The 16,794-nt window shown below is 32.4% G+C and overlaps 2 protein-coding genes across 2 annotated transcripts; both read left to right on the forward strand.

Moving 5' to 3' along the window:
* The first annotated feature begins 1,894 nt into the window (after nt 1–1,894).
* On the forward strand, nt 1,895–3,880 carry LOC124838087 (uncharacterized). Its single transcript, XM_047313605.2, has 4 exons — nt 1,895–2,035; nt 2,165–2,244; nt 2,340–2,403; nt 3,421–3,880. Exons 1-4 carry the CDS (start codon nt 1,930–1,932, stop codon nt 3,579–3,581), a joined length of 411 nt encoding a protein of 136 aa, XP_047169561.1. The 5' UTR covers nt 1,895–1,929; the 3' UTR covers nt 3,582–3,880.
* Nucleotides 3,881–13,245: 9,365 nt separating this feature from the next.
* LOC124838091 (uncharacterized) lies at nt 13,246–16,138 on the forward strand. The gene is made up of 3 exons (XM_047313610.2): nt 13,246–13,769; nt 13,853–13,956; nt 15,998–16,138. The coding sequence occupies exons 1-3, from the start codon at nt 13,385–13,387 to the stop codon at nt 16,097–16,099; spliced, it is 591 nt and encodes a 196-aa protein (XP_047169566.1). The 5' UTR covers nt 13,246–13,384; the 3' UTR covers nt 16,100–16,138.
* Nucleotides 16,139–16,794: the final 656 nt, after the last annotated feature.

A 16,794-nucleotide genomic window follows, 5' to 3' on the forward strand; every position in this document is an offset into this window, starting at 1 on the left:
TAAACTTTTTGTTGTTTATTTGAGCGGATTTTGGAGGTAAGTGAGAGTGGATTTTGGAGGTAAGTGAGAGTGGATTTGGAAGTAAATTTTTTTAATCTGTCACATCAATCAAATCCTACACTAATTCTCATAAACTTTACTTCCAAATCCACTCTCACTTACCTCTAAATGCACTCAAATAAACAACAACAAAAATTTACCTTCAAATCCTCTCAAATCCATTCAGTCACTCTTTTCCAAATACATTCACGTGAACAAAGCCTAAATGTTTTCGAACAAATATTTTAAACATTTATTGGTTATTTTTGTTTATGTTGAAAACATAATCATATTTCTTAAATGCTTCAAGTAAAGTTATTTTTAATGTGATGAATGAAATTCATGTTACTATGTTTGTGAAGTTAATTTAACAAATTTATGTTGAAAATCATTTTTTAATTTCTATTTTAAATAAAAAAAATTAAAAAAAAAATTATTTCATTAAAAGTATACTTTCTGAATTACAATATTTTCATTAAAAAAAATACAAATCACTAATGAAACACAGAAAAACACTAGAAAAGAAGTTTGAATAGTGTTTTAAAATATTTTCGCAATTAAGTTTTTAATGAATTTTGCAGGGATTAGACGATTTGTAATAATTCTTAGATGCTAGTGTGTTTAGGAAAATGTTTATAAAGTAAAACAATAACATACAATTTTTATATCGACTTGCTCCAACCTGAACTAAATCTAGTTCTCCCTTAAGATCTATAAGGGATTCTACTAATCTTTGTTGATCTTATGGTTAAAGATGATGATAACAATGACAATATAGGGTCTGTGATGAGTTGAAGAAAATTTGTATTTTTTTAGTTTTGTTTGTTTGTTTTCTTAGCTTTGTGAGTGGCAAGTACATAGGCCACAAGATGTAATTACAATTTACTATCAATGAAATCAACTTTCACGTCAATTCTGTGTTTCCTTTCATGAGTTGTGTTTTATTCATATTTTAGTAGTGGATGTGTGTTACGAGTACATTGTTTCTGCTCGGTAGTAATTTTGCTGAAGTAGAGTATTAAAGTATGCATGTTGTGAAGATTCAACCAAAATCGCGTATATTGATGGTAGGAAACTGCATAAAATGTTCAACCAAAACCACCTTAATAGACGATAAGGAACTGTATGGAAAATTTAACCATGACCGCCTTAATAAACAACAGGGAATTTTATAAATCGTTCAACAAGGATTGCCTAAAGAGGAAATTAAATGGAAGGGTCTATCATAATCAATGATGGTTGAAAGCTTTTCTGTTAACATTATGAAAAAAAAACCATTGAAAATAAAATAATTCAAACCAAAGTTATTATTCGTAAGGACTAAAAAGAGAGTTTCGTTAGCCTCTTCTGCATAAAAGGGATAAAATTTGCCTTATGCGGAAAAACTTATCATCCCTATCACTGAATCATTGAAGGGGGAAGGCAACTAAGAAATTGTTCAAAAAATCTTTAATTCCTATAATAGAAACATGATATCAAACTCTGATGACGAAATCATCAACATGTCAAATAACTGTTCTTCCTTTATGATACAAGTAAGAAAAGATGGAAGTGGAAAGATTATTATAGGCTTGTGTGGTTGAGGGAGCAATGCACTGAGATAAAGCAAATTATTATCGAAAGTAAGAAACCAAGGGCCCTACAACATTAGGTGAATCAACAACAACCTGAATTGCGTGATGCCTCCTTAAAAAGTAAAAAGTAACTAGTAATGAATATTTAAGATTTTCCCATGCTTGTTTCGGAATTCTGCATTTTGTGCTTTGTGTTTGCTTTCTTTCTCTCTCTTATGCCCTTTTCTGTCTGTGAGGTTTCCTTCTTGGGTTTGTATATAAACCAAACCTACCTGCTGAAGAAAGAGTACCTCTCTGCATCATCTCAAGAAAAGAAATGGAGCTTCTAATCATCATCACTCTTCTTACCTTTTCCTTCTCTTCTCTTCTACCAACTTCTTCTGCCCATATTCAGTTGCAACCTTCTGCACTCCAGCTTCAAGGTGGGAACAACCTCTTTTTTTTATCTTCTTCTTCATGAACTTGTTACAACTGAATCAGTTTCCAAGTTCTTGTTATCATTATCCACCAAACAAACTCCTTATTATAACTCTTCATATTCTTCCTTACAGATGATAATATGGGAACAGGCAATACAAACCTTCAGCTTTCTCTACCAGCGGTTCCCAGAAAGCTAAGATTCACTGAGAAAGTACTGCACGAGTCTAAAAAAGCTTCTTTTTAGTTCTTTTAAGTTGTTTTCATCAATATTATGTTCTTTGTTCTTTATAATTTTCCAAAAATTAGGTTAAAGAAGATGAAAAAGCCAGAGATCTTGGACCACAAAAGCAGGATGATTCCTTTGCTGCAGGTAAAGATCGACAAAAAGTGTTTAATCATTACTCAAAATAACTCATTGACTGCATGAATTTAAAGAACTTCCTTGTTGTTAATTAATCCTAGCTTGTTCATGCAGTCTCTCATATCTCAGAATATTTTCATGAAAACTAGGTTAGCCGCAGTCTAGAGTCTATTTTACTTTCCCATGGTTCATGTACCAAATCAAGTGAGGTTAATTTCATCATGCTAGGGGTAAACAAAGAAGTGAAAAATGAAAAGTAGAGAAAATAGTTGCATTTGTGGACTTTAGCGTTTAACACAAATAGTTGCTATCACACTTCCATTTTCATCCACTACTACTGAAAGATCTCATTCCTCTCCAACTCAATTATCACTTTGCATTATCTTATCAGTATTCATTGTTTGACATAAATATGCATGTTTTGATGAGCATATTTTGCTTATGATTCGTGTTCTAAACTTTCCATATTAAGTCACAAAGAAAAGCTCTAGCCACATATTATCGGGTACATCTTCACTTAAACTTAATTACTATATTCACTTTCTTTATCAGCGTAGATAGAAACAGCAGCAATTTGTGTCTCCAACAAATTTCAGTAATGTCACTTTGAGTAAAGCATGAACTATATTAGAGAATTACTTACATTATGTGCATTTAAGGTTTTTGACAGTACTAATAATTCTTTTTTCATAATCAATAATCCCTGTCAGTATCATGTTTACAAAATAAAAAATTCCACCTTCCTTAATTTTTCATTTTTTTTCTGTCTTGTTTTTAATAAATCAAAATATATTGGTGAAATATGGAGTATTCATGAGAATGAAGTGAAACCCACTTTTGTATATCTTCAAGCAATATTGCATATTTTATAATTGAGCATAAACAATATTCTAAAATCCAAAAAGGACTTGTACTATAATTTATGTTTGATTTGAATCCACTTTTATGCACTATTATATATTAATTTAATTGGAAATAAAAGATTCACCAGCTAAACATGTTTAAGAAAACATGCAACTTTTGCAGAGAAACAATACCATAGAAAGCAAAACATGGTGCTTGGCAACAAGGGGACAAGACAAGAATGGATGGAGGTTGATGACCCTTCACAATACTTTACCATGGATTATACCCGAGTGAGAAGACGACGTCCCATACACAACAAGAAAGTGCCGGTTGGTCCATGAACATGGTGTTGAGAAAATGCCATAATCATAAACAGTTTTCACTCTATAGTTGGTTTTGAAGCTTGTACTTATATTAGGTTACGGTTTTGTTCAATATGTGTGTTAAAAGTGTTAAAAACATAAGCGTGAGTTTAAGTTATTGAGTAAAAAGATGAGAAAAGTTCCAAGGATCCATAAATGTGTAATTAGGAACATGTGCAGTGTGTTTTGTGTCTTCACTTTTGCCTCCATGGCTAGCATTGGGACCAAAACCCTAAAACTTGTATGAAAACTAGGACTTCACCTATCTAATTAACAAGTACTAGTACTCTAAATTAATTATTATTCTCAATGAATTTGTTTTTTCTTTTCCTTGGTGTTAGTAGTCAAAGGGGATTGGCATTGCCAACATTTCGTAAAACATGGTCTTGGAAAGTCAAATTTTGATTTGTATATTAAGAGGAACCCAACATAACGTGCTTGATTATCGTAAACAAATGTTTTAACCTGTCATGGAAGAATGCTATTATCATGGTGATTTAGACACGGCATTGACATCCGGTGGAACCCACAGTTTGCTAATAACATGAAGACATACCATGATAAAGATTAGATTGTAATATTCATTTTTAAAATTCTTGATAGCTTTTTTAAATTTCATTTAATTGGAATATAAACTGCACATAGTTACTTATGATAAGTAGGATCTTTAGTGCTTAAAATAGTTCATAATAGGGATTATGCTTTTGTCTTACCATGTCCCATAAAAGGCAAAGCCGAAATGATGCTAACGTTGCATATATTTAAACATAATAAACATAATAAGCCTACATATGCGAATGAAGTGATAGAAAATGTATAATGCTTACTTGTTGGTAGTAGATGCCTACATTCACAAGCTTAGATTGAAGGCTCTCATGGACAATCAGATTCACACCTTGTCCAGAACGTTGGATGAGAATGGAGATTCGTTCATCGATTTGGGAATTTAGGGTTTTCAAGAATTATTTGAACAACGAAAATTTTGAGGTTTTTGAGAATCAAAGGTTTTCACAAGGGATTTGGAAACTGGAATACGATTGAAGTTGAGACGATGTGGGGAGATTTGGGAGGAAGATTAACAAATTATATATATTTTATTTAATCTTTTAATTTTACCCATGGATTAAATGGTCATACCCATTCATCTTGCTTTCCCATGCCCCTCCATCTTAGGTAAGTCTCATGATGAGTATGTTATTTTCTAATTTTTGTTTCCTCCTCAATAACAACATTATCCGTGTATATTTTCGTAGGTAAAAACAACTAACATTCGGACCTTATTTCATGGATAATTATCCATGGAAAATTGAGTTTTTTTTAGTAATAATTGACCAAAATAGAAAGCATATTTTACTAAAAGATATTTTTTCCCATAATAATCACTTAACAACTTAAGATAATCGATAAAAGATATTGAAATTCAAAATCTTATAAATTAAATATTTCTCCAATCTATTAACTAGAACTTGGTGAATATGAATTTCAAATACGTATTCATACATTCTGAAATACATTTTTGTACTAAGTCAAGTTTCAATAGTGTTCCAAGAAAAGGTTTCAACAAAGTTCCAAATCATTCTTGTTTTGCAAAGATATTTAAAGAAACCAAAGCTATGATTGTTAGGTGTATTGTATTTTGCACTTCTGGAGCTTTATAATGGATATATGGATTGTCGAATTTGTATTCATATTCTATTTTTTTATTATGATTTGTAGAAGTTGAGACATTGTTGTAAATGAACCCTGTATGTATGCTTTTAATGTTCTTCCAATATTTTACTACTGCATTTTCATCATTCTTTAATGGATAACTAAATCTTTAAGGATAAATTCATGAAATCAATATCAAACAACACAATTTAGTTTTGTATTGATCATTCGTTTTGAGTTTTGAGTTTTTGAATTTTGAGTTTGTTCCTTCTCTTTCCTAATTTTGGTTTGGACCATGATATGTGAACAATTTTTTGACAATAGACTATGTGTCATTATTTTATTGGTCTGTATATTTGAAATGGATTAATCACAAACTACCACATAGACGTTGTAAAAAAGTTGTCAAGAAAAAGTTGTTAAAAATACTTTTTCCTTTTGGTTTTGCTTTTTATGATATCTATTTGCATTTCTAAAATTAAAATTCAAATTAGGAATCAATTAAATCTTAATTTAATAATTAAATGCAAATTGAAATGAATGACATTAAGATTTAATTTGTACCAATCAATTTAGTGGATTGATTGAATCAGTAAGTTGTTCAAACTTGAATATAGTATTTAGAGAGCTATAATTTTCAAATTGTTTGATTGTTTTAGTATATGAATTTATCTGTGTTGATTATTATTTATTCAATTTTAAAATATTTAATTTTTCTTTCCAATATATCTTTATTGCTATTAAATTCTTAAACTCTCAATCTTATTTTTACAAGAAAAATAGTAAAGATTGAATACAATTTAGTATGTGTTCTTTAAGAATTGACGATGTGGTCTATATTACAAAATTTAGAGAACCCTTGTGTTTTTTTTACTTATGATAATGAAACATCAACTAACTTGGAAAGATATTTGTTTTGTGAACTAGAATAACCATAACATTTTTAATCAAGTAAATTAGTTAGTATCAAAGTTTCACCTATTGACTTCAAATCATTCATTGATTTCTGAACATATAAAATTATTGTCTAAACATTCTTTATGAAATGATATTTTCAAAAAGTGTCAAAAGCCTTTTAAAAAAAATCAACCCTCCCTTCTTATGTTATTTTTGTTTCCAAACATGGCATAATAACCACACTCAAAGTTATCAAGTTATTTGTACACTAATATTCGTTCTTATGCAGAATGCATTATTGACTCAAAAGCATGATGATGAGAAGATTGAGTTGTTATATGTAGAAGCAACATCTTCTAAGTTCAACTAAAATGATATTCCTCCACCATCTCCTCCAAAACGTCATCAGAAGTGGAATAAGGCTCACAAAAGGCTTAAAGGGGAGATGAATTTTAAGGAGACTTCATTAATTGTTGAGAAGAATGTAAGTGTATTTTAAGTCTCCTTTCAACACTAAATATACTCATGTATCAACATAAAGGTTGCAACATAAAACGTAGGATTCCATGGAAATATGTAGTGCAACCAAGGAATTTTTTTTCACATGTACATCATGATATATTAATGACTATCATAAGGCATTCAAACATTATGGACTTGAACATGTTGTTGGAATTGAAAGTCAATTTCGAGTGCACACGCAAAAATTTCCTATATACCTTGTGTGTGTTGAAACATTTAAAAGAAAAATGGACAATAATTCATAATTCATATTGTTGTTAGTTTACATTAGTATTTAAAGATGACATAAAATTCCACTCTTTTAGGATCTTAAATAAATGGTTTAATTATTCGGTAGATCCTATTTTTGGGCTAGAATATCAAATAAGTCCCTTACTTATTTGTTTTCTCAATTGGATCTTTAATTATGAAAAATTGAAACAAATAGATTATGTCGTATGTTGTTTAATAGGCGTGTACGTGGCATGCTTAATTGGATCCTTAATTGGACAAACGTCATTTAATAGGCGTGTACGTGACATGCTGATTGTCATTTTTTTAATGATATGATATAGATTATGTGGTAATAACCATAATGTGATGTGGAATTGTATAATTTTTGAATTAAAAAAATTGGGGGAACTTACCCCTTTCTTTGAATTGAGATTTACAAAAAAAATTGGGAAAAGTTTGAGGGTGCCTTCGTATTAGGGTTTGTTCGTGGGAAAAAAGAAAGTGAGCTTTTGTTGAATTTTGAAATTAGGGTTCGTGGACGAAATACAACAATTTCAAATTAGGGTTCATGCGCAACATTTGAAACAATTTAAGGTTGAAGCACGAGGTGAGGTGTGGGACCTTGTGTCGTTGAAAGCGCGAGGCTGAAGCACGTGGTGAGTGAAGGTGAATTTGAACCAAGGTCAATGTTTGTGCTTTATTTTCTTAGCTTTTATGGTTGAGAAACCACAATATTGGGTGGTGGTCCCCCATGGTTTAAATGCTTTGGTCTGCGTTGTTGATTGCAATATGGTGGTCCCCATGTATGTTTAAATTTATTTGATAGTTTGTGTTTCAGTGCGTTTTGTTATTGTTTTAATATATATATTTTTTGTCGTCATATGTTTGCATAACAGGTGTAGTGTTTTCCACCATGGCAGGAAGTTTGTTAATGATGGTACCCTTAAGTATGAAGGGGAGACAACAACTTTGTCCTTTTACCCTGATATGTGGAGTTATTTTGTGGTTGTTAATGTAGTGAAAGGTTTAGGATATGATGGTTTTAAAGATTTATGGTACTCTGTAGGAGGGGGTTTAGTGTTGGAAAATAGGTTGGAACCATTTATTGATGTCACTGGTACCATGCATATGGCTAACTTAGCTAGGCTTAATGGTGAGGTTCATTTATATGTTGTACATGTTATTTCTGAGCCCAAAGTTATATATATGCTTGAATATATTACTGATGATGAAGTACAATTGGCAGCAATGTTGCATGAGTCTAGTGAGTGTGTAGGTAAAGTTGGTGGTCAATGTGGAGGTCATAGTGCAACAGAAGAGATAGGTGATTGTGTTGTTGAATTGAAAGGTGACCCTCTGATACAGAAAAAGTTTCATGAGGGTGGTGTTGAAGTTGAAGGTCATGGTGACTTACAACAAAAGCTACATGAGGGTGAAGAAGATGGTAATGATGTTGAAGTTGAAGTTGAAGGTGATGGTGACGTACAAGAACAGGTGCATGAGGGTGAAGAAGGTCATGGTGATAGTAACGTAGAGCAAGAGTTGCATGTGTGTGAAGGAGTTGTGGAGGAGGAAGTTCATCTTCGTAGTTGGAGTTCATCTAGTGATGAAGGTGATGTACATAGAAATAGTCAGTGCTTTGAGGGGTTAGTTGATGTCAATGTTGAATGTGATATGGTGATATAGATGGAAAAAAGTCTGGTAATGTGGAAGTAGAAGTACAAAGTCTTTCACATGAATTTAGTGCAGAATGTTCTACTGACAATTCAGACAACAACTTTGATGATGATGACAGAGGTTTGTGAGATGAGGAGTTGAAATATGAGGAATTACTTAGTGCAACAGATAGCGATAAAGAGGTTAATGAAAATGAGGGTTATGGGATATTTTCTACCTTTTGTATGCCAAAAAGTATGGTAGACTTTACATGGGAAGTTGATATTTATTTTGCTGAAAAGTAAGATATTTTAGAAGTTATCAAAGGGTAATGCTTAGGAAAATGGGAGGAATATAAAATTTGTAAAAAATGATAAAACAAGATTGAGACTGAAGTGTGTGGGTGCAAAAGAAGAATACTCATGGAACATATATTGTGCTTATATGGAGGTTGTGAAATCATGGCAGCTGAGAACTATAAATGACAAGCATATTTGTAGCAGGGAGTGCAACATGAAGTTACTTGATGCCAAGTGGTTGAGCAAAAAGTTGGAGAAAACAGTAAGGGAAAATCCTAAAGTGAAGGGTGTAGATATTCGTGAAAAAGTTTAAAGAAAATGAAACATTGGTATATCTAGGTGTATGGCTTATAGAGCCAAAGATATTGCTTCTAATAAATTTGATGGGTCCTTTAAGGAATAATATAAGAGGATATATGATTATGCACGAGTTGTTGGGAAGAAATTCAGGATCTATAGTTAAGGTTCATGTTGAGGATAATGACGGTGATGTAATTTTCAAGAGATTTTACTCTTGTCTTAAGGCTTGCAAAGACAATTTTGTCTCTTGTAGGCCAATAATTGGATTAGATGGAGCCTTTTTGAAAGTTGGTGAGTTGTTAACAATTGTTGGGAGAGATACAAATGACCAAATGTTGCCTATTACATATGCGGTGGTTGAAGTGGAAAATAAGGATTCATGATCCTGGTTTCTAGAGCTATTGATTGATGACCTTGGTGGTGCAGAAGTATGTTCATCAATAACTTTTGTGTCAAACCAACAAAAGGTAATAGTGATCTTTAATTTGGTACTTTCCTACATTGATTCATTACTTATATATGCTATTAACTGCTCTTTATTATTTTAAAACCATAGGGTTTACTTCCAGCTATACAAGAATTATTTCCTGGTGTTGACCAGAGATTTTTGTGTCAGACATTTCTATGTGAACTTTAGGAAGAAATATCCTGGTAAAAACCTGAAGCGTCTGATGTGGAGGCAGTTACTGCCACTCACCCAAAAAATCTGGAGACGGAAATGAGAAATATTAAAGATGTCAATGAAAAGACATTTAAGCATTTGATAATCATCCCTCCAAGGTTTATCTTTTAAACTTAACTTCATATTTTGTATTTATATATTGTTAACATTTGTTTACATCATATGTTGTAGATACTGGTCAAGGTTTAGATTCAGTCTAACACCAAAATGTGAGACCTTGGTCAACAACATGAGTGAGGCATTCAACAATGTTCTTGTACATACCAGGAGTAAACCAATCATAACCATGTTGGAGGAAATCAAGGTGTACATCATGCAAAGATCGACAATAAACAAGTCTAGATACAGTCCTTTAGAAAATCAATATGTCCTAAGATCAAAACCAAATTCCGAAAGGAATCACAATTAACCAAACATTGGATTCCTAGGCAAACCCCATTTATTACTTCGAATTGTGTTGAATTATTTAATTGGTTCCTAAATATTGTTGTTGTACTTTGTTGACAGCTGGTCAGCCAATAAACTGTTTAAAGTGAGACATGTCTCCCACAACGGAGAGAAGTTTGTCGTCAACATAGACGAGTTGTCATGCTCCTGCAAGAGATGGAGCATCACAGGAATTCCATGTTGTCACTCCCTTGCCACGATGAAGTTTCTAAATATGGATGGAGAGCAGTTCATTCCAACTTGCTTTATGAAGTCCACATATGAAGAAACATACGCATCAATTATATACCTCATCAACCGCAACATGTGGGAGATAACACCATATGCGGATGTCATGGCTCCTAGGAAAAAAAATATTACCAGGAAGACCTAAAAATAGAAAGAAGACTAGAACAATAGGAGATTAGAAAGGATGATTCTCGGTTCAGCAAAGGTAGTTTGTGCAAAATATGTGGGCTATGTAGGGACCTTGGCCACAACAGAAGTCGTTGCCCCAAAGCAACCCAACAAGACACCCAACAGGCCACCCAAGAAACTACCCAGGAAGCTACCCAAGAAGCTACCCATGAACTTAGTCCATCATCACAACCACTGATCCCATCATCACAAGTTTAGGAACTATGTCATGACCATGAAGGTCAACCATAGAAGGTTGTAGGAATGATTATAACAACTTTTGGTTATTATGTGTTATTTCAATGTACACTTTTAGTTATGTTTACAAAACAATGTTTTTTATGTTTTAATGTTGGTTATTGTGTGTTGTTTCAATGTTGCAATCTGTTGTTTGAAAACAATGGTCTTTGAATGTGGTGTATGACTTTGACAAAACAATGTTGTAATGTAATGGATATTACATAATAGTTAAATCAAATATTGTATTATATCACATATTGTTATTAAATTACATATTCATGTATGATAAAGAAGTGTCACTGGTCATAGTAGTATTACCAAGTAGTGTTAGTGAAGATGAGAAATTTTAAAATGGCCACATTGTGTTCTAGTTCAGACTATAGGTTTTGGTGTAGTTCACAAGTTTAGACTTTTGCTTACTAACTTTCCCCAAAAAAGTGCAGGTTCAGGTTATTTAATAATGTGACCAAATAAGATTGATAGTTTTATAATTGTTACATTTTTTAACTCTATCGCATAAAGCATGGTGTCCCAATAGTTGTTGAAAAGGGTATGATATCATATTTGGTAGTAATTATATTAGGGAAAAGAATAATTGGGTGGATGATTTGGTACAATTACTTCTGAAAACAATTATTACTGGAAGAATGAGTTTGGGTTTGTTGTTACACATGTACAAAACATACATGAATTACTTTATTTAGTAGTTTACCATAATATGGTTCTAATCGTAATACACTCATTGACCATGTCCCATGTTTACCAACAAAATCGCAGTCTAGACATAGATTAAATACAACCAAGGTCCATTCATTCATTCACAAAAATTGATTTCAACATTCATAAAATGCATCCTAATACAGTCATAGTTACTGCTACATTATTGATTTGTCATCCATATTGAAATTACAATTATATTAAGCACACAAATCAAACAAACCACTCATATCAACACCTTTATCCATTTTTCCACAACCTTAAGTAATTTCGGCAAATCAGTCATCATCTTCGTACGACCTCCCATTTCTTCTTTGTTCGACAAAGACTCATCCTTTGCTTCCCACTTCATCATATTACAATATCTTTTCTCAATACCATCATCACAGCACCATCTGAAGAAATTGCAACGCTTCTTCATTTCCATTATATAAAAATAAAAATTACATCAATTAAAAAGACTTACTACAAACAGAAACAACATACAATGGACGTTCTTCTACCTTGTACTTAGGGGAGCCCAAAAATTGTTTCCCTATATTCTTAGCAGTTCGAGCAATTCTTAGAAATGATTTCTCCACAAAAGCGAAGGAGTGAGACACCAACAATCCTAGATCCTCCACCACCACGAAAAATCACATTAGGGGTGTGCTTCCCCCACCCATTACACGTTGAAGAAGAACATGAATGGGACATCTACAATTGATTTTTCATTTTCGCCCTAGAACGAACCCTAATTCCAAGCACCTCTTCCCCACATTCTTTTCGCAAAAATAAAAGACAACAAAGGATTGACTGGTTTCAATTAAAGTTCTCCAATTTTTTAATTCAATTTTTTTAATTCAAAAATTATAAAATTTCACTTCACGGTTATTACCACATAATATATGTCACGTCATTAAAAAAATGACAATCAACATGTTACATACATGTCTCTTAAACGATGTTTATCCAATTTAACTATAGAATTCTATTTATTTTAATTTTTCATAATTAAATACCCAATTGAAAAATATCAAGTAAGAAAACTATTTGATATTCTGAGTAAAATAAAACCTACCAAGTTATTAAACCTAAATAAATTACGAAAAAAAGTTAGAATGAATGAGTACAGAGTTCTTTGAGCTCAAATCCATACCATAAAAGCAAAAGAACAAACTAAAACATTCTCAAAATTTGCCACTGGATTCAATTATATATATATATATATATATATATATATATATATATATATATATATATAACTTGAGTATATTTAAGTCACTAAATAAATTATAAGTAATAATAAAAATTTATATTATTATATTTTAGTTATAACTATAAATTTATTCAATTTTATTATAAGTATATTTAGGTATAGACGAAAATAAAATAATTTGTAACAATATTGATAGTGGTTTCGCAAGAAAATTATTGTTAACTTGAACAAGAACTAATTTTAGATAACATAGAAGTTTATTTTATTTTTATTTAGTATTTTTCGAAAGTGTGTATAGAAATATTTACACATTAGACTCCATAATCTTTGTATTAAAATACGTTTAGACGGTATATATAAATTTAAATTTCAAGATATTTGTGTTTAGAAAGTAAACGCATGAATAAATACCAAAAAAGTAAACAAATAAAAGATCCATGCAGTTCACTCCTCTCCTCTTACCATACGTTGTCGTATCCCCGTCAAACAGATCCTCCAATCTGTTTCTCCCACGGTCTCCGTTTTTCTTCTCCTTCAATTTCTTTCTCTCTTCACCGAGAGACCAATGGAGGACCTGTGGAAGCGCGCCAAGACCTTCGCCGAAGAAGCTGCGAAAAAGTCTCAAACTCTCACTCCTTCCTCTTCCAGGATCGCCGATCTCGTCTCCGAAACCGCCAAGAAATCCAAAGAACTCGCCGCCGAAGCCTCCAAGAAGGCCGACATCCTTAAATCTGCCGCCCTCCGCCAGGCCGACCAGATCAAGTCTTTCTCCGACACCATCGCTATCCCTCCGCAATTCGCCGCCATTGCCACCGCCGCTACCACCGCCTCCTCCTCACCGACCGCCCCGACGCCGGAGGACCTCGAGAAGTTCGGCGTTTCCGAAGACCTGAGATCCTTTGTCAGGGGCCTAACTTCCACCACCTTCCAGAACTTTCCTCTCAGTTCCGGTAATTTTAGAAACCAATTTGCGGATATCTGTCTTTTTTTTAATGTTTTTGAACGGCTTGAGTGAGTGAGATTGAAAATGTAGATGAACCTGAGGTCTCTGATGTGGCCACTGTGGGATCCAATGTTCGGAAGGATCTCAATGAGTTTCAGGAGAAGCATGCCACTCTCGTTTTAACTACTGTTAAGGTAAATTCACTTGTTTTTTTCAATTTTAAATACTTTTTTATATTGGATTCCTTATGTGGGGAAATTGCATTTTATGCTCTTTGTTTTAGTGCACGTTTAGCGACAACATAAGCAGTGTATCTATTGTCTTCATTCATGTTTGTTGGCTATTCCTTTTGAACTAAAAAGATGGACAGATGGGCAAGATAGAAGGCACCTCTTTTAATAATAGCGTGTTAATGTGATTGCTTTGTAGAGCTTCTAATTTCAGATGCTTGTTTGGGTAATGTAGCAAAGCCAAGCGAAAATGTACATTTTTTAAATAGTAGTTTGTCTTTGTGATTTCTTTATAATTCATCCCTCTGCACATGTTTACTTTAGAAAGGTGCTAAAGGCTGGTGTAAGTGTGAGTCTTGCAGTCTAAGCTTTGTTTTCCAGGAAAAAATAAGGATGCATGATTGAGAGGTGATTTTGGTGATTTCCCTGGTCATTTTGGTGATTACCTTTACATCATGTTTTTTATTATTTATTTGTGGTTTAACAAACCATTTAATTTCTATACTTGTACAAACATTTTGTTCTGGTCCCCTACGTATAAAAGTGCCCCAAAAAAATTGGTGGTTGTTTCGTCAACAGAATTTTGAAAATGAAGTTGGTTCCTCTGTGAACCTCTGTCAAAGGCAACTTTCAGCAAGGAAGCCTTACCTCCTGTTTGTTGTTTTTATTTTCTCTTATGCTAATCTTCCACTTTCTTTCTCTTCCCTTATCTTCTTCCTCTCTTTATTACAGTAGCAATCAAAACATTGATAAAGTTAAACTCATTATATCCTGTTATATATAAATCTCATAAATTGTCCATAAAAGTTCAAAGCCTGTGAAAATCTGCCATTGTAAGCATATCTGACTACAATTGAATTTCAATATATCCAATATGTATGACAAAATATCGCCTTTCACAACAGTGCGCCAGAAACATCTTCGTTTTTAAATTTTTGGCTATTTAACAACCACAACCTTATTTGGCGATTTAACCAAACTGCCAAAACTTTTATAGCTGATTTACTTCATTTGTTTTAATTGTGCTAGTGGAAGGTAACACCAAAGTTAACAAAGTAATTTGACAATTGACAGAAAAGACTCAAGCATAAGAAGGAATCTTGTGTAAGGACTAAACTATTAAGTTTCTAGGTACAGGGACTGCAACACGGTTTTTTCAAGTGTAAGGACACCAAAATATATGCTTAAACAGGGACTAAAATGTAGAGCTTTTATGTGTGGGGTGGGGACTGAGACCAAAAATATGTGCAACTGTAGGAACTAAATGGTTAATTGAGTCTTTATTTATTGATCTTTTACTAGTGTTAGGGATGAAAATGAGGCAAGACAAACATGGTTTAGCACAACTTGATAAGAATTGACTAAACTCAGATATGAACCTCTTTTATAGTTCAAATATAATTCAAAATCACGATTGTCTTGATTCAAATCTTTAGCTTGGGTCATATTCATATTATAAAGTATTTTGACTTTTCTTAATATAAAGTTATGATTGTGATACATATTTCTTTTATTTATTCATACAGAAATATTATGAAATTAATTATAAAATTTTAATATATATGTGTGTGTGTGTGCATTTGCGTAGATTAAGTTCAACACATTTGGTTCACGAACCAAATTCAATGAATTATAGTCAAATTGTCTCTCAATCTAATTTTAAGGTAGTTTGGTTAATTGCTAGCTTTAGTAGTGGTGGTGGTGTTTTGCTGGCAAACATCTATACATTTGGTCCCTACTAGTACTAATATAGGAAAACTTCGATCGTGTCCTTTTCCATGTTTCCATTTGATGATTAATTGAGCTTTACTTCTGTGATATTTCATTGTGATCAAGCTAATTCATTAAAAGAATCACCTTCCTCTTTATTTCCAATGTATTATTAGTTACCATCAAGCAGTCATGCTATTATAATGCAAGGACTGAAGCATATGTGTTTAAACATGTTAGGTATCACAACTTGCTACTTTATTAATGTTTATGTATTTTAATTACAATATCGCAGGAAATTTCAAGATTGAGATATGAACTATGCCCACGCACCATGAAAGAAAGATACTTTTGGAGGATATATTTCACACTTGTCAATACTCATGTGGCTCCGTAAGTAACATTAATAATTCACACACTATGTTAGATTTCTCAATTGAGATGGGGAAAATGTTCTATTTTTTTTTAAGTAACTTTGTTTACCTTTGCCGAGAGTTTCATTTGTCCTGAAAGAATAAATATTTACAAAAGTAAAGGAGTTAACAAAAATAAAATTAGATAATACACTGGTGATCAAAGGAAAATATTTTCTGTTGGTTTGTGTCATTATGTACTTTATATTTTAAATTTATTGTTATAAAACAATGTTAAAGTACTATAAATAAAAGGAAAGCGAAATAATGTGGTGGAACAACTTGTCATTGTAATGATTCAGATGTTGTAATAACTCTTATTTTATATGTAAATGCATATTGTGATTACATGTATTCTTCTTTAAAATCAGGATTCTAGATACATAATATTATAAATGTTATAGGATGGTTTCAATAAGGCAAATGATAATTGTGGCTTGTACGGATTCCCTGTATGTTTAAATAGATGCACAAGTTTCAAATCCGGTTGCTCATGTGTGTTCCAAATGATAAATATCCTAATGTATATAGGCTAGAGCTAACTAGATCAAGGCTTCTTTTTTATGCTACTAAATTTTATTTAGTAAAGGTAGTATTATACTCAAGGAAAAAGTGTGGGAAAAATAAGAAGAGTGTATTTGGGGAATGAGTAAGTTAATAAAGATGATTACCATCCAAC

Source organism: Vigna umbellata, chromosome 3 (genome assembly GCF_029865625.1).
Source record: "Vigna umbellata cultivar VRB3 chromosome 3, Vumbellata_1.0, whole genome shotgun sequence".
Taxonomy (NCBI): domain Eukaryota; kingdom Viridiplantae; phylum Streptophyta; class Magnoliopsida; order Fabales; family Fabaceae; genus Vigna; species Vigna umbellata.